The following is an 18,654-nucleotide window of genomic DNA, read 5'->3' as shown; positions in this document are numbered from 1 at the left end:
CTTAGTTTTATACTGAGATCCGAAGTGGAGGGATGTCGTCCATAGGAATGCCCTCCGGTGCACGCTCTCGGCCCAAGGTCATAGATGAATCAAGCACACTGGGATTATAGTAGCTAGAATTCCCAAAACTCACATCACAAGGTTCTGGTGCATTGTCTAATCGAAGAACTAGAAAAGCAAAACAAACAAAAATAGTTGATAGCAAGAATCTAAAGACACAGGCTTGGACATGTTATTGAATCTCGGAATTGTAGATGAATATGTAGAGATTATTTTAGATACTATTTTTGAAATTTTAAATAAGGATATTTTCAAGTCACATCTCTCTGAGACAAAGGGAACAGTTTTACTTTCAAAATTTCACTATAGTTGGTCCAAAAATTAATTAGAAAGTACCATAAAAGAATATCATCACTATGTTTACAAAAATATAGATATGTGCATCATTGATCTTGGAATCTTGACAATTTCAGAATATTGTCAGTGTTCATATGTTTAACTGAAAGCATAAAAATATTTTAAAGTAAATTCAAAATTGATATTATTATGCAAATTTCTTGGCAACTCTATGAGTGTGCTGTTTAAGATAGAGATGAGAAAAGAGATATTCATTAAAGCTTGTTTCCTTCTGGTAAATTCCACTTGTCATTTACTTGAGGTTTTCTTATTATTGATACAGCGCGCATTATTTTTCCTTTTCCAAATAGTAACCAAGTCATGTATATTGCTCATGAATTGATTTTCAAAGGAAAACAAACATGCACAATCCAGATCTACATTTAGTGACCTGCTTAGCAATTTAATCATTGAATTAAGTATCTTCATCTACGTAGGGATTTGGCAGAAGTGTCTAAAAGCTGGCGTTCCCGGGTAGGGAGCATGATGGTTAGCATGAAGGGCTGTTCATCTGAAGGTTCAAGTACACCCAGAGATGCCATAGAAGCAAGGTGGACTATAGTTCTGAGAGCCCAGACATGAGAAACCATATACGGTACACTGGCTGCCTTGACCCCTAATTGACTTGATGGAAACCAGATGGGTTTTGTCTTGTTGTTGTTCTAATATTGCTTTTGAAGGGTAAGTAGAAATATATTTTAATTATTCTCTTATAACTTAATGACAATCCCATTATATTGTATCAATTTGATAAGATTAGCTTATAAAGATACAGGAAAAGATAAGATCTTGAAATTTAATACTAGAAGCCAATAAGCAGACTTTAGTTCAATTTACGATTAATCTGCTTCATTCTGAAAATTAGTAATTTTTCATTCATGACCTGAGGTTATAGAAAAACCAATAGGACGTCTCAGCGGGACCCCCCCCCCCCCCAGAGAATTCAGCTCTTTGTTCTGGTGGCCAAAGTCTGGTGCAAGGTCAAACACACTTTTGTTTTTTTTCTGAAGGATTCAGAAAAGAAAGAAATGATCACTTAAACTTTTGAAGTTATTTAATGTATGTTATTAGTATTTTATTACTAAATATCAAAATCTACTGCTTTCATTTAGCAGATACATTTCTCATTCCTAGATAGCATGGTTGGCTTCTCCCATCCTCTGAATGGAAATTCTTGAATTGAAAAAGATTGAACTTTATGTATACAAATATGCCACCCTTTACATCTTTTTAAACAAATCGTTAAGATGGTGACTAATGGGTGATTATTGGTTTGTAGTCTTTAGAAGAGGGTCAAAGGAGAATAAATTGATGCTCAAATCACATCTATTAATAGATCCAACAATGGCAACTAATGACATTTCAATTAACTTAATCAGACCAGAGTTTTTCTTTATATCCTACCCGTAACTTCCAGTTGTATTGATGTGTTTTAAATTCAGGGATCACTACTCAAAACAGATTTGATGCAATGAGCAAGAGTTCCAAGTTAGGTTTAAATTTCACTTACAGGTTCATCATTATTGTGGTTTTATTCTTTGAGAAACAAAGCAGTTAAGATGAAAGCTTTCATGTTTTTTGTTTTGGGGGGTTTTAAAATAAATTTCTTCTAAGTAATGTAATAGGCATAAGCACCCTCACTTAACTAAAACCACCGTGTTCAGCTGGAGTTGTGAAAGCTTTTTGTTTTTTACCTGGTTCATTTCTGTCATCGTAAAGCCGCTGATGGGAAAACGAATCGTTTTTCCTTCTGCCACACAACATGTAGCCAACAAGACTAAGCAAGGAAGCACCCAGAATAGCTCCTAAAATGGCCCCAAACACTACTCCTGTATTTCTATTCTCTACAAAACAAACACACAAAGAAGGGGAAATAAATTAATTTACAGCTAGGAAATAAAAGATAATTCTTCAAATAAAAACAGTACAGATGGACTTCCTATGTACTGAAGTATGTTTCACATGTTTTTAAAACTAAATCATGGTGACTTTGTATGTGTTAAAAATACATCCTGATAAAATCATACTTATCATTTTAATTACCTTAAATACTCATAAATTACCTTAAATACTCCTCATAATATTTTATAGCTGCTTCATCTACATTTGTCTTACCAAGATTTCATGTGTCGACACCAGTTGTACTTGATATGAAAGTTAAAATTTTATTGTTTAAATGTTTTCTCACCTCTGAATTTCTGATGAACTTAAATGAAGAAATGAAATTTGAGCTTATTTCCCTAAATATTTAAAAGGAATGAGTAATAGAAAATTAATTTATAAAACTTCAAGTGAAAGGAATTATAAAAGGAAAAATCAATACATCTTATTTAGGATATCATGATATGAGATATTTCCAAGTACAATAAATGGATCAAAGTAACATATTTGCCGCACAGGAGTCTTTGGAACAAATGTATAGGTCTGAGTTAATTTCACTCTGCCCCCTACTTTATTAAGTACCTTATTTGGGGGCTAAGTCATCAGTATATGACATTTCAAATCAGTGTCTTTAGTATACTATGAACTTATGAGAGAGGTCTGACCTTTCATTTTATAGTGTGTCATTTCTATATGTAACTTTCACAGTATTGTTGTCTTATTTTAATGAATCATGATGCTATTGTGACTTAAGAATTGTGAGATATCCTAAAATTGTTATCTCTAGCAATATTAAATAATGTCTTTTTTTCAAATGTTTATGATTCTAATGTCCAAGGTTTTGGTGTATTTAATTTTCTGTGTGTTTTTTCCCTTCCACATCTAGAGAAGCTTATGGCTTAGGAAGGCCAGGGATCATTTAGGTTCTGATTCTATATAACTGCCCAATTCTATAGCACGTAGCCTCCACACTGGCACTTAATAAAATTGCTATTGCCATTTTTTCAACAAACCCAGCAGAAGAGAATAATGTTAGGACTAAGCACTTAGGATTCTCAGTATGTAAGCAGTATGTTCCCACTATGTGGCGTTAGGAATGTCTGCCTTAGCAACAACTTTCACTTGCACTTTAACATAAGTGAACTTGTACATCTGCCCCCTTTGAAGTGATAAGGAGCCCTGGTGGTTTAGCAGGTTCCTGTTTGGCTGCGAACTGCAGGGTCAGGGGTCCACTCTAGGAGCAGCTCTGCGGGAGATAAATGCAGCGTTCTCCTCTGATTAAGATGTACAGCCTGAGAAACCCCGAAGGACAATTCTCCTCTGTTTTATAGGGCGGTTAGGGTCAAAATCAACTTAATCGCAGTGTTTGGTTTTAGTTGGTGTAAGTAATAACTGAACCAATCCATTCTTGTGACAAATACTTAATCACCATCACCTTCACATGAAGTTTTTAAATCAGTGAAAAGGCTTAGAGCCATTTCTTGCACTAAAATGAACCTAAATAAGACTGTTTGCCACTGTTTCAACCTACCTCCAAATTCAACTTAAAGATAAACTTAGGAGTGGATCTCATTAGTTTATAACTCGGGACTGCCTGTATTCAGTTTAGAGAGACAAATGAAGGAATTAAAATATATATATATATATTTATTTATAATGGAATATGAGAATCTATATAAATTAAAATGTTAAAATTATACACACAAGATAATTTGGTTGTGGTACTAAAACAAAGATTAGAGTTTAGAATTGAAATTGTCTCCTACACACTGGCAACAATATTATATGTTAATTTCTAGATATGATTTGATTTTTACATTGTTAAATATAATCTGCAAGTAAATACCACTGGAAGCTAGTGAGTTCTTAGGAGGAGGGAATGAGTGTTGATGACTGTTATTAATTGGGAAGCAAATTATGGTTAGATTTCAAAATGAAAGAAAATATGGTCAATGAAACATTAAATCTTAAAGATATATTCCCCTTTCTGGTTTAAATTAAATGAAACAAATCTACACAATGCATTTATCTTGTGATAATCAAAGCTAAAATGGTGTTCATTAGCAAATAAACTAAAAATTAAATAAGTTTGCCTTCTATGAATTTATTTTAAAGATTCTTATGTCAGGTTCTACTGTTGTCCTGTACTATCCTGTGCTAGATGATATATAAATTCATTCATATGGTTCCATTTTTAAGACTACACACAGAGACATACTAAGATTTTGTATTATAGTCTTCCAAATAGCATGTATTTTTTAAAAATCCATGAAAATTCTTACCCATTATTTCAAAACTGTCCTGCTTTAGTTTCTGTTTTCAACCTAAAGTATTCATTATATTCCACTGTCTTAGCATACAGCCATTCACTATTAACTGGTATGTAGTAATGAAATATTAAAACCACTTTGCTCTATCTAGGGAATATCAAAATTGGCCTACAAAAGTAAGCACTGTCTATGCTATTTATTATATTGTCTTCTTTCTCCCCAAGTGTGTCACATTGCTTAGACTCAATCTATAGATTCTTCTTAGAAATTTAGTTTTACATAAAATCAAAATGAAATCCATTTATATTTACCTTGTTGGGGGTCTGCCGTATTTGAAAGGATTTTTGAAGTATTCGTAAATTTTACTGTGGGTTGTGCAGTGGTCTTTTCTGCATAGGGTGTAAAGCCAGCAAAACTATCATTGGCTGTGGTAAGCCAGGTAGTTGGTTCCACGATCAAGGGAGTCAAAGACCTGGTAGTTGGTACTGGAGGCTGGATACTAACAGCCATGGAACTGTTGTCTGTTTGATTCCTGGTCAAAGTAGCCATTGGCGACGTGAACGTCTCTGCAGGTACAGCAGGTGATGTTGCATTGGCAGGTGCTGAGTCTGGCAAAGAATGCTCTTCTATTACAGATGAGTTCAAAGGCAATTTAGAAACAAAGCTATGGATCAAGGGAGGACTTGTAGAGAATGTGGTTGTCGCTGGTCTAATCCTGGAAGAGTTGTCTGTTGACGAGTCACTGGAGACAGTTTCCTTGGCATGTTTATCAGTTAATGGATCTAACACAGAGGGATTGCTTGTGCTGGACTTGTAGGTGTCTCTATTTTCTTCCACTAATTTTCCTCCGGTTTCCAAAGGAATAGATTCATGTCCAACTGTTTTTAAGACTTCTGTATTGCTTTTTGTTATACGAATTTCTGAATTTTCCTTCCCATGGGTTCCAAATAGTAGTAAACTAAACGAACTTGATGCCAACAGAACTTCTGCTAAGGTCCACATTGTAGCCAACTTTGAAGACTTTGTTAAAGAGTATCTGAAAAAAAATAACAGCAGTTTGAATTTTTAAATGAAGCATTTTGACTTTTTAAAACAGATTTATGTTTTGTGAGTTACTAAATCCAGACAATCTAATATTAGATGATAATACTGAATTTTTTCCTCCAAATTATTGCTTTCTTGAAATTATTTATTAAATCTAGAGTTCCTAAATTTTATTGTCCATATAATATTCCTTCCTTCTAGGAAAATACCATAATACTAGACAAAAACTTTTCTAGCCCAGACTCAATGGTCATTTGGCTTTGGACAAGTTATGTGTGTGCATGTATACATGTGTGTCTGCATGTGTGTATATACATTCACACATGTTTTTTTTTACAAATTTTGTGGAACAATTTCATAATCTATCAATTCCATTTTCCTGTAAGTTTCTTAAAAGTCCCAGTATATATGAATCTGATAAGTAACTTTTAAGGTTAATATTGGGCATATAGGGCAGACCTGGAAACAAATACTTTATAAAGATATTTGGCATATATCCTATATAAATGGCATACTTAGTATCCTCTAATTATATCAGGTCCTTACAAGAAAAGACCCAGAAAATTCACTTGAAAACACTTTTTAGCATCCATATTTTGAATTATTTGACATTGTGACATCCCTCTTTCATTATATTTTTCATTTTTAGGATGTCTCCTTTCCTGTTTAATTTCAAACTAGGGAGGATTCGACTTTGGGAGATTATTTCATAAGCTCTTTTATATTACAAATAAAGAGTGTGAAAGATGATGCAAACATTGATGGTGAAAAGTGGATGCTGAAAGCAATGCTTACGTAGATCGTGGCAGTACTTGGGCTTGAAGCGTCAGGAATTTAAGTGCACCATTCTGTCCCTTAAGCAAGGAAAGCAGCACCTCTTATAAAAAGAATGGTACGGAAAAGGGTTTGGGAATCAAGTTTATATAAAAATCTGGCCTTACCGATAACCTGTAAAATAATCACACCAATAACCATACTGAATTTATAGTGCTGTTTTGATGATGAAATAATATGGTGTATCTGTCTGAAAGTAAGCACTTAACCACTCTAACCACTCGTTTTAGTTTAAAGAATTCACAAATATTCCATTTGTTCCTAACAAAGATCCTGAGGGCAATGAGGCCTGACCCTCATTTTGAGATAAACTGAGTCTCAGAGTGGTCATGTGGCTTGCTCAGAGTTCCACACGAGCCATGAGACAGTAAAAGAGACGAAGTTAGTTTGATCTGGAAAGAGGTAGAGCCAGTATTGTCTCCATTTCTCATGAGCGTTCCCTAAAAGCACCACACATTTTTCCAGCCTTATTTCTCCTGATTTGTCAAGTGGCACCGTTGGTGAGCTTATATTCACTTTAATTGACATTCGATTTTAAGCTCTCATCTCTGCCCTTGTTTGAAGAGCAACCTTCGATATCCATGAGTCATCCTGATGCACTCCATACCTGAAAATCCCTAAGCAGACACTCCATACCTGAAAATCCCTAAGATTGTTGAGGTCTAGCCCATTGCTAAATTAAGGTTTTTCATGAATTTTGCTTATCACTCCAGAAAATACTACTTAAAAAACAGGGACATGGACTTAAAAGAATATTATCTTATAAAACATTATTATTTTTATTTTGAGAGTTTGCGAGCTAAATGTCAAGCAGTAGCAGATTTTATAATACATTTTCTAATATTTCTGCATTGAAAATTAACAGATTAGACATATAAACAACAATACAGATTAATCTCTATAAAACAGAACTTAAAAAGTGACCCATTGTATGTGATTCTGTGTGTATACAGTTCAAAAGCAGGGCAATAATAATATTAATGGTCTCCACTAAGAACGTCCTTAGACATGAGACCAGAAGAACCTGGCGGGTGCTCCTTCCTACAACTATTACGCAACAAAGAATCCTGAACCAATGAGGAAAAGGCAGCCAAGAAGTACAAATTATCATGGAGTGGAGACTTTCAGAGCCATGGAGGTGGGGTGAATCTATGAGATGATTGCCTGGCAATAAACCTTACACCAAAATCAAGCCTTAAACCAAAAGCATGGCCTGAAATTTTCTCGAAAGCAAGCAATAGTTGAGATTACCGAGTAAACCATGTGTACCCTAAGCAGTATGCTCTTTAAAAACTATTTAAATAAGATCATTTTGACAACCGCAAATAGAAAGAGTACACAGGAAGCTCAGAGGCAGCAGACTGGTGCTCATGGGGAAGGGACAATTGAGAAATGGAAGGAGAATGATTGCACAACTTGAGAAATAGGATCGAGGTCCCTGAACTGCACCCATGAAAACAGCGCAATCGGTGGATGTTATATGCGTATATGCTCAGAAACCAAATAATAAAAAAAATATTTGAAGTCAGTGAAGTTGTTACTACAAGAAGGACGGTGACCATATTGACTGGGAGAGGAACAGGAAGAAGCTTCAGAAATATATTTTTCTTGACCTAGTCATGTTTACCTGGCTTTAGTGATAATTCTGTTTATTTGTATAGCATGCATCTTTTTGTAACAAACTGTGAAATTTGTTAGCATGACTGTAAAACATTATTTTGTGTATATACAACACAGCTGCTTTACATATTATTTTATCTGACTCTTACCTAAAACATGCAAAGTAAATACTAAGGAAAAGTTGATCAACCTCATTTTACAAGTAATGGAAAGATGCAAAAAGCATAAAAATGACATACCGAAGGTCACACTGTCAGTAACTGAGAGATAGTGATAGGATTCCATCCTAAACATGTCTAATTTAAAACTAATCTTTATTTATCTGTGCAGTGGAAGTTGCAGTAAAAAAAAAAAGAATTTGGTATTTAGCTGCTTTAGAACTTTCCCCACTTTTATTTTCGTAGCATAACCTCTCCCAAATTTGTGATTTTAACAAAGAAAGCTCGCAAATTCCAATTTCCTAAAAGACTGAAAAGTAGAATGTTTGGAACTTCATCAAGTACCTCTTCATAATTTTAAGGAATTCCTAGCAAGTGTATCTTGTAGTTTCTAAATAGTCACTTTCACCAAATTGTTTACAGAGCAGCAGAATGTGCATAATCATCTCCGGGACCTCCAGTTCACTACCAGTTCCTTAAATTAATAATGCCTCACCTAGTACATTGAAAATACAAAATTCAGTTTGACTGGAAAATATTTATAGGCAATTTTGCAGAAATATGTTATGCTTTGCACAATGTCAACTTCATAGCAAACACCATAGGCTTTCTTCATCCAACTGAGCAAAGCCCACGTGGTGCTATACAGTAAGCACCAGACTGCTAACCATAAAGTCAGCAGTTCAAACCCACCTGGGGCTCCTTTGGAGAAAGATGATGTTATTTGCCCCATAGAGAGTCAGAACCATGAAAAATCCAAGGTAGAGTTGCTACTAGTTGGAATTGACTAGCTGACCATAGTATAGGTAGGCGGTTTAATTAATTTATGAATTATGCCTGCCCCCATTCTATCTCCTTATGAGGTTGGAATTATTCTTTCTAAAACTAGCCATTCTGGGTTTCAATTCCTAATAAAGCGGTCACCAGAGAGCTACAGCAGAGCTGCAACTGTGCTAGTTTTCGCAGGCTTTTGCACGAGGAAAGAGAACGGCAATGGGATTGCCTTCTGTCCCCGTACGAGGACTCTGCAGCTCATGAAATTCACAAAGTGAGTTTCGTGGCTCCCATTCACTTGGCCTGTAACTTTGGACTGCCCTGGGGATTTTGTCCCTCAACTCACCTTTTCATTGCAGTTTGAAAAGCTAAGGCACCTAAATCTCTAATGAGCCAATCTGGCTGTAACTACGCTTTATTTCCCACACAAAGGAAGAGAGGGAGAAGAAGGCTTGTATGTTGTGACTACTGTTTATAATCTATTCAGGAAACAATCCATGAGTGGCCGAAGGCCTTTGTGATTAAGGATGTATTTTTCTTATTCTTAAACATGGCTGTGGGGTATAGCTTCTGCTTCCTGGCTCCAAAGAAAACCAGGTTACACCTCTTACTTGGATATTAAAGGAGTAAAAGTAGCCAGAAATTGAAGCCATAAGTTATTCTGAACCCCAGCCTGGACATTGTGCCGAGGCCAGGATCAGGCCATTGCTGTTAAGGACAGGCTCATCCTGAACTCAACAGAGCACATTGTACAACAGGCAGGGGGCGGAAGAGGAGGGGGATAGGGGTTGTTTGGGGGCCTTAGACTACAGGCAGGGCCTACACTTTTTCCCCTGGTGGACCATTTTCCCCTGAGAAACTTGCCACACTGGCGGGTACTGCCAGGAACACCTGGAATTCAGTACACGTTTGATTTTGAATTAAGTTTTGATCACCAGTTCAAAAACCTTGTATGGTTGTCAGATTTTTCATGGCCCCACATTCAGTTATGGACCAAACATTCAGTGGCAATCCATAGTTTAATAAGCAGGGCCTAGAGGACTGACATTAAATCTGCATTCTTTCTCTCTGCATGCTCTCTCAGGTACTCTCTGCAGAGTACAGGTGTGTATCTAGTAGTGTCTGTTTCCTATGTGAAATGATGCTCGGCTGTGGCTGCCTTGCTTGGATGCACCCAAGTTCAACTATTTCCCCGGGGATGGTGTAGGGGCAGAAGGTGACAGGAGCAGAGATAGGATAAAGTATGGGGTGGGGGGTGGGAAAGCAGATATTTGTAGAGGGACTGAAATGCAGGACAACCAGTTAGTTAACTTCCTGAAAGCTGCTGGGGCAATTTTGCAATGTGAGAGAATATGTCACTTTGAGGACATGGGCCTGACTCAAGTCTTGGTCTTTTCAATGGCTTCGTATGTGTACAAATGGTGGACAATGAATACGAAAGCCAGTAGAAAATGGGGCATTTGAATTGTGGTGCTCACAGAGCGTGTTGGTGACCCCAGGGAGTGCCACGAAATGAGGAGCTTGGAAGAAGTAGAGTCAGCATGCTCCATAGAAGGGAGGATCGTGACATTTCATCCCACACACTTCGAGCCTGTAATGAAGGGGTCGGGTGGCTGAAGGAGGATCCATGGGAGAGAGTAAACCCTCAGAGAGATGGGTTGGTAAAATGACAGCACCCATGGGCTCAACCAGAGTGACAATTGTGAGACGGATGCAGGATCCAGCGGTGCTTTATTCCTCTGAGCTTGGTGTTGCTCGGCACCTGAACTGATGCTACTACTGATGCTACTGTCCGGAAGGACAATAAAAGAGGACTTTTCAAGGTGACACTGAATCCATATGTGGGGCAAAATGTTCCCCCACTCAGAGTTCAAACTCACTCTGAGATGCTGTAGGGAAAAGACTTACCAATCTACTCAAGACATCCCCAACTGAAAAAAGCCAAATCTCCAAACTTTTCAAAACCAAAACTAACCAAAATCTACTCCACTTCATAGCAACGCTACAGAGGACTTCTGAGGTTGTAAATCTTTGTGGGGCAGCTAGCCTCATCTTCATTCTACCGAGCAGCCAGTGGATTTGAACTGTTGCACCTAGCAGTCTGACACTTACCTGACTGTGCCGTTAGGGCACTGTGCCATGCATCAGAATCAAAGCCACGCCAACTGAGAACTGATAAAACAGATGAACAAAAACCACTGTAAACTATCCAAACTTCTAAATGTAGAATTCTTATAGAGAAGAGGCATAAAGGAAGATTCCCAGCCAGATTTTGATAAAATAAAGATCCTAGTATTTTTATATATTGAAAGACCTTTATTTCTAGGCTTTAACACTTTTTAAAAGTACACTTATAGAGTGAATAAGTTTCACAATTTTTTTAAAAGCCATTCTTTACACAGAATAAGCACATTATTTTCTTTCCTCTCTTTGGTGTTGGCACTGAAAAATGGTTTCACATTACTACTGGAGGCCTAGAGGAGGTGATTACCCCCCCCCCCACACACACACACAAACAAATCCCTTCTCTGCCCTCCACCCCAACCCACCCCAAGAAGCCTGGCCATTAAGTAAAGCAAAGCAAAGCCACCTTATATGAGCATAATTTTGTTCCCCTGCACATGCATAAAGCCGTTATTCTGCTCAGCCACCTCCCTTGCCATAACTGAGCCCTACTCATTTCATACCAAGTTTTAAAAACAGGATCCCTTGGTATGCTCAGTTCACTATGCAAGAGAAGAGAAATAAAAATACAGATCAACCCCAGTCTGTATCAGAAATATGAAATAAAAACATAAGGCATTATACGAAAGCATGTTTCCATAGTGAAATGACCAAAGGCATTACATTACTTTTCTCCTCTATGTTTTATATCTTTGTTTTGTTATAAATATTTGCCTGCCAATTAAGACAGCTGAGTTTCTATTCTTCTTTAATATAGGAAACGCAGACCCACCTATCACCAATATCCCAGGCCTAGCTTTCCCATTTTGGACCCTCCTGTGCATTCCTGAATGAAGGAGCTACAAGAGTAGGGGACATGAAGCATTGGAGTTCTAGAAATAGCTCTTCTCTTAGGGTTTGCGAGAGTAAGAAGACTACCCAGTAGTAGGATTTTTTCCCCTAAGGGCCTTTACTCTATTATTTCTCTTTAAATTGAATGGGGGGAAAGGAGAAGGAAATCTGACTTTCCTTCAGGAAAACAAACAAACAAAAAACCCCACAACATATGGTAAAGTTTTCAATGTCATGTTTTATTTAAAGACAAGTGTGAAACTAGATAACACACACACACATTCCTCTAACCCAAACCCAAACCCACTACTAATTGTTTACTTACCTGACAGTGCTTCCATGACTCCCATAGTACTCCATAAACAAACAAACAAACAAACAAACAAACAAACCCAAATCCACTGTTATCAAGTCTATTCTGACTCCAAGTCCCCTTTGAGTGACTAGAACTTCTTTCTAGGGTTTCCTGTCAATCTTTCCAGTAGAAAGCTTCATCCTGCTCCCCGAGAATGGCTGGTGAGTTCAAATAGCTCACCAGAGAGTTAGCAACCTAAGGGGTAATCCACTAGGCCACCTGCTATGTGGGAGTACTTAGTGCTCAGCAACAATGTAGGCAGTCCGCAGGAAGAGCCATCCTAAGTGCGTCTGTAAGTTTAAGTTGTAGGTAAGTCTGGTTGGCTCCCATTTACCCTCCCTGTGGTGTGGTACACGAAAAGAACTCGTGCCTAAGACCAGGGACTCAGACACCGCCTGTGCCCTCAGTGGAAGGGCTGGTAATGGCGAATCTGTTGCAAGTATGGACTAGTAAAAGGAGGGCAAATTAGGTCATAGTAAAGGGAAAGCAAGAGTCATCCAGAAGTAGTACATTCTTAATCTGAGAATTATCTGTACTTAAATAACTGGGTGAGTGTCAAACAGGAAAAAAGAATGAATCTCACAAATAAATATGGACCCAATTTTTTTAAAAATCAGTTTTTAACCATCTATTACAGTTCACTATTTGTAGGAAAAGTTCATATAGCTGATACTCTATAGAAAGTGGGTAAATAGAAAATGCTTATCTCTTAGTAAAGTGAGTCTTGCATGTTCCCTGAATGAAAATATTCGTAAGAAACTGTATCCACGGATTTATCCCATAGATGTCTTTCATAGTAAAGTAATGCTGTTAAGTAAGCATCGGATTGTCAACTTCAAGGTTGGCTGTTAAAAACCAACCAGATGAGGCTGACTACTCCCATAGATATACCACTCTGGCAGTGTCACTATGAGTCAGAATCAAGCAAATAGTAGTGTGTTTGGCTTTTCCGTTTATCTTAAGCCTTTTAGATACCCAAATGAGTGTTAGAAATGGAATCATATCAATATCAAATTTATATGCAACATTTTGATAATTTTTTAATTAAGAAAATTTTGGAAAAGATGTAAAAGTGTGTATGTCATTATGTTGTGAGATTTTTTTCTATGCTATCATGTTTGAATACTTACAGCTCCCCCCATTTAAAGTAAAATAAATCATTCAAATGTGTGTTCAATTTATGTCCATGCTCCCATTTCTGAAGTGTTTTGAAACCTTCATAAATCCACCGTACAGAAATTCGATCTTGTCATCACAACCACCTTAAGTAAGAGTTTCATTAATTCTTCAACTCATTCCATCCTCTAGTAATCCTTAAAGTTAGCACCATCAAAATTGCACATTCTCAGTCGGAAGGAGAATTACTTCATAAAAACAACTACCTTGCTCAACAAAGGTCTCTGTAGTGACTTGCCAGGCTGCTCTGTCCAAGTGGGAAGCTGCTCTGATTTGCTTTGCTTACTAAAGGAGCGAGAACGAGAGATCCAGCACAGCCGCACACACTTACCTTCCGTCCTAGGAGGGGCTGACACACAGGAGCGAAAATGTAATCGTTGATCACTGTGGTCGGGCTCCCAATGACTCTGCTGAGTGCTCGAGAAAAAAGATGGGTGCCGGAGAAACACACTTAGGCGCGGCTGGCTGTACACTGCCTGTATAATAGAATGCCTAAGAACCTGACTGACCTGCTTCTCAGCTGTCAGCATGGAGATATCGCCTCCCTGAGCCCTTAAAAAAAAGCCCAGCCATTGAGCTTTCAGAGGCTGGTTCTTCAGACATGGGGGAGGTCTCATTCGCTTCCAAGTGGTGAAACAAAGGCCATCCACTTCTTGCTTGAAGTGAAACCTTTTGTGCAAAAAGAGCACAGACGTGGTTAAATGTTCTTGTCCAATAGCAATTTCTGACAAACCCCGGGTTCTGCACCCCTGGACCTGTTGTTCTCTGCCCAGAGCGCTTCTCCTGACTCGTAAACATCTTTCTTTTCCTTAGCTGTTGTCCTTTCCTGTACTTAACACGGAGCAGAGGAAACGCAGTGGGGTTTGTCATGAGCAATAACTGCCCGGCAGTGGAATGAAAAGAGTTTTCTAAAATGTCACACTTAGCCTAGAGTGAATCAATCTGTGGTGGATTCTTTAAAGAGGCTCTGAAGTATTAGGTTCCCTGTAATTACCAGGATGGGAATCCAGTTTCGAGCTAAATCTCAGGAGTGTGGAACGTGACTGGGGTCTGTAGAGAACGGCCATGTGATACTCAGGAGGCCTGGGAGCCTTCTGGATCATGTGGTTTCACCCTGTGTTCTGTCAGTATTCCACTCTCTGTTTAGACATTGGAGCGGTTCACAAGTGCTCCAGTCATGCTTGATTAAACCCTAGAGTTGGATAACCACCTGGCACATGTCCCCCACTTCCTTTCATGGTTTATGAAAGAGAGAAGAGTGAAACTGCTCTTTTTGGGGGGTGGGGTGAGGGTGTCTGCACATCAATATTTGGGGACTGGTGCCAAGGTCTCAGTAAGCCCAGGATTCATACTTGGTTTCCGTTGTGCAAGGGGATATGTGCCCAACCATTGGGAGAAAAATGAGACCTCAGTTAAGATGCAGGAACTAGTCAACTGCAAATTGAAAGCAAAGAATCTTCCCAGTAATCGGTCCCAGAAAAGAGGGCAGTAATTCTAAAATTAAAACATTGCTGAAATCCAAAGGGTTTAACTGATAATCACAACCCCTAAAACTTATTCAACCAAAGGTATGAATTGAGGCTAAAGTTAATGAACTTTTTAACTAAGGGGCTTAGTAGAATTCTATGGGTTATGTTCAAATTAGCCAATTACTAGAAGAAAAATCAAAATTTGAAAAATAAGGTATTTTATATCTGTACTGTGAGAACGGTGCATGAATTGGACAGGGTACACTACACCCTTAGACATTGGTACGTGACAGGAGCTCCTGACCCCCTTCTAACTGGACTACAGTAATCGTGGCCTATACCAGGTAGGGAAACCACAAGGTACTTTCAATACAACACCTCAGATTGTTTTCACTTCCAGAACAGTTTAAGTTCATCTCACTCGATCCCTTTTCCTGAAGACAGTGTGGCCCCAGAATCCCTTTTCTCATTGTCTTCCAGACAACCATAACCAACTGATTAGAGTCAACCTCGAGCTAAATCCTATTTGTGTTGTCATGTACTCTCCTGGAAATCAACATATAACATTTAAATGATTAACATATCAAATGTTTCATTTGTACTTAGCTCACTTGGTAGTAATCTTTGGTCTAGACAGCTGACAGGCAAAGCAATCTCTTGACAAACAATCAAGCTTCAGTGAATCATACTTTTTAGTCTATACCAAATTCTAGGAAAAACCAATCCCATTCTAGATCTTGTTTCTCCAAAGGAATTCAACAAGGAATAGTTACCTCTCGATTTCATCATGAAAGCCAACTGAGATGACTCATTGTGCAATGTTTATAATGTTCTTTTGTACTGACCAACTATGGCTTCTTTCAAGTGGTGCCCTTGAATTGCTTCACACCCATGAATAATCCTCACAATACATATTGGAAGAAGGGATGTTTAGTGTTGGCCCCAGGTGGTTAAATTATCCACAAGTGCAGTTTCTAGACCTTGAAGTCACATTACTGTCACGGTTGGATCTGAAAATACAATCAGAATATATATTGGTACCATGCTTCCAGTGAAATAAAAACATGACCCTGGATCTAAAATTGTATGTTTTTAATAGATCCTGTCACGTAGAAGAAGGCCTCGTGTTGTCCTGGTTAAACATTCAGCTACTACTTGGAAGGTTAGCAGTTCAAAACCACTAGCAACTTAGCAGGTGAGATGATAGGGCAGTCTGCTGGTGTTTAAAGTGTACAACTTTGAAAACTCATAGAGCCATTATGAATTGGGAGCCACACTGTGACAATGAGTGTACAGTGTCACGGCCTAACACTCAAGTCGTAACCTCTATGTAACAGAGGACATTGCTCTAGAATTCCCTTAAGAATCAAATGGAACTTTTAACCTTTCTATTAAAGTTATAGTTACATGAAGAAGATCGTACGTATTATATCTGTGAGGTTTAAGATGAACTTTACCTGCAATAGTTGGTCTTTACCTGTGGCTCCTGAGAGATGCTCTAAAGCCTGAGGATTGAGTAATTGAGAAGCCTTTGTTATTAATAGGCCTCCATGCCACAATTAAGTACTTCTGCTAATAAGGTGAGTCAGATGCAGCTGGCCAGGCCAGAAAGACCACCTCTTCTATCAGTTAGCTTTAGGGAAGGAGTCAGGGGATGAGACGGGATTCAAGCAATCATGTATACTTAGAAACCCCAATAAAGGCTCTGTGCCTGAGCTTCCAAGGGTTTCCTGATGGGTGAAAGACATTCAATGCATGTGGGAAGGCAGTAAGTTCCTTTGGGGGAGACAGCAAACTTCTGTGAACCCTCCCAGATTTTGCATCTCTTCATTTGTATTTCTTGGCCATAATGAAACATTAACCATAAGCATAGTGCTTCATGTGAGTTACAATAGAGAATTACTTTAACTGAAGTAGTAAGAACCAGCAGGCCAGAGTTGTGGTGCCCTGGATACCCCTGAGCTTATGGCAGGTGAATTGAAGGGTCAGAGGTAAATCCAAAAGTGTAGCCCCCAGTACAGAAAAGAGATCAGTAGTTATTCCAATCTTGTGACTGCTTGCTATTCTAAAGGGCTTATGGAAAAACTATTTTGTAGTCAACAAATCAGAAGTGAAGATATTATTGGGATTCCCAACTTTGAAAGTCTTCCGTAGACTTGGCGGTCTGGAGGAGTGTGCATGTTGGCTTGTGAGATCTCTCAGTAGGTCATACCAAAGGAACACGGGCTTCATGCACAGCTGGTGTTGGGACAGAAAAGGCTAGAGGAAAACAGAATTGAAAATAAATTTATACTGATTTTGACTTCCATACAGTTTGGTGTCAGAAAAGTGGTATTTGATTTGTCCTCATAATTCCATATGACTTAACAAGTGACAATGATAAGGCCAGACATCTGTTTCCCGTCACTAGCACTTTTGAAAATCTGAATTCTACTTCTTTCTAACAAAATATTGAAGGAAATTAAATGCTACGAGCCCAATACAACGATTCATCAATGTCTAGTTTATGTATAAAGAATGGCACTATCACACCCTCAGTATCATCATAGTGGTACTTATCAGTCTGGTATTACTTTATTGCCCAAAGCGCCCATATCCAGAAGAGAAGAGGAAAGATTAATACAATTTATATCTTGTAAACTTATAAGCTGCTTTCATTGAATTTTAGCTACAGAAACATATTTTAGACATGGCCCTTAACCTTAACTTCATATCAGAAATAGTCATGGTGCTTTAAAAAGATTCATATGTCCAGGTCAACTCTGGCTGTGAACATTTTGCTGTGTGATTTCAATCCTGCACATATTCTGAAGAGCAGCTAGGTGTGTGTATCTGTGAGTTGACACAATCCATATGAAAGCAGAAGGAATTGTGTTTGAAATTCCACATTCTCCTACCACTTATATTTTCTTCATGCCAGCAGATAAAGATGCCTGGGTGGTGAATTCTTAAAGGTGGCTCATCTAGCCAAAGTCTCTAATCTCACCAAACAACCTTTCATGCATGAGTCTGGTAAGGAAGTAGGGCAAGGTCCGGATAGAACTCACCTCTAATTGTGAATGGGGTTTGCAGGAGGCTAGTGTGGGAGCGGACTACCATTGGGTGCTTCGTTGGGGACAGTGCACTAGCTAACCCAGGAAGTGGAGCTGAGTGCTTTTGAGCTGAGGCTTGCTGGAGTGGGGTGCTTTGGCTGCTAAATTCAGGGAGGTAGGTTTGCTGACCACAAAGCCTGAGCTGAATACCCTTGGGCTGAGGCTTACAGCAGAAGGGAATGCCCCTTTGGGCATTTATTGGGGGACCTGAAAGAACGTTGTATCCTGTCCTGATAAACAACTCTCCTGAACTTTGATTACTGGCATGAAAATTTGTTAACTTCCTTAATGAACCTTTTAATGGTTCATTTTGTCTCTGGGCTCTGCGTAGCCACTGCGATGGATATTAGAAACAGGAGAGGTAAAACAGCGAACAGTAATTTAGACATTACAATAGAAATGAAAATTTTAAAAAAACCTATTGCCAATTAGTATTGTTGCTTTGTTTTAAAAAGAAGAAAGGAGAGAAATATTGAAGCCCTTTTGCCAAATACCTGGTTTAAAAACATTTCCATAGAACAACTCATTTTCGATCGAGGATTACCTCTCTGTATTTTTTTCCATTCTTGC

The 18,654-nt window shown here is 38.4% G+C and overlaps 2 protein-coding genes across 2 annotated transcripts in view; one reads left to right on the top strand and one right to left on the bottom strand.

The window, feature by feature from the left end:
* Positions 1-18,654, top strand: part of ANO3 (anoctamin 3) — a 460,260-nt gene that overhangs the window by 379,608 nt on the left and 61,998 nt on the right. The gene's annotated exons all lie outside the window — the stretch shown is intronic.
* Positions 8-5,549, bottom strand: MUC15 (mucin 15, cell surface associated). The gene is made up of 3 exons (XM_075548398.1): positions 4,859-5,549; positions 2,091-2,240; positions 8-168 (listed from the first exon to the last, which is right to left on the bottom strand). The coding sequence occupies exons 1-3, from the start codon at positions 5,547-5,549 to the stop codon at positions 8-10; spliced, it is 1,002 nt and encodes a 333-aa protein (XP_075404513.1).

Source organism: Tenrec ecaudatus, chromosome 4 (assembly GCF_050624435.1).
Source record: "Tenrec ecaudatus isolate mTenEca1 chromosome 4, mTenEca1.hap1, whole genome shotgun sequence".
NCBI lineage: Eukaryota > Metazoa > Chordata > Mammalia > Afrosoricida > Tenrecidae > Tenrec > Tenrec ecaudatus.
This window is presented reverse-complemented; position numbering and strand designations above follow the sequence as displayed.

Bases quoted from the DNA above. Each gene is read 5' to 3' on its own strand.
- MUC15 (XM_075548398.1), bottom strand. From the start codon at position 5,549: ATGTGGACCTTAGCAGAAGTTCTGTTGGCATCAAGTTCGTTTAGTTTA. The intron at 2,241-4,858 runs GTAAATATAAAT...TTTGTTTTGTAG, and splicing joins TACGGCAGACCCCCAACAAG to AGAATAGAAATACAGGAGTA. The intron at 169-2,090 runs GTAAAAAACAAA...TTGCTTTTCTAG, and splicing joins CGATGACAGAAATGAACCAG to TTCTTCGATTAGACAATGCA.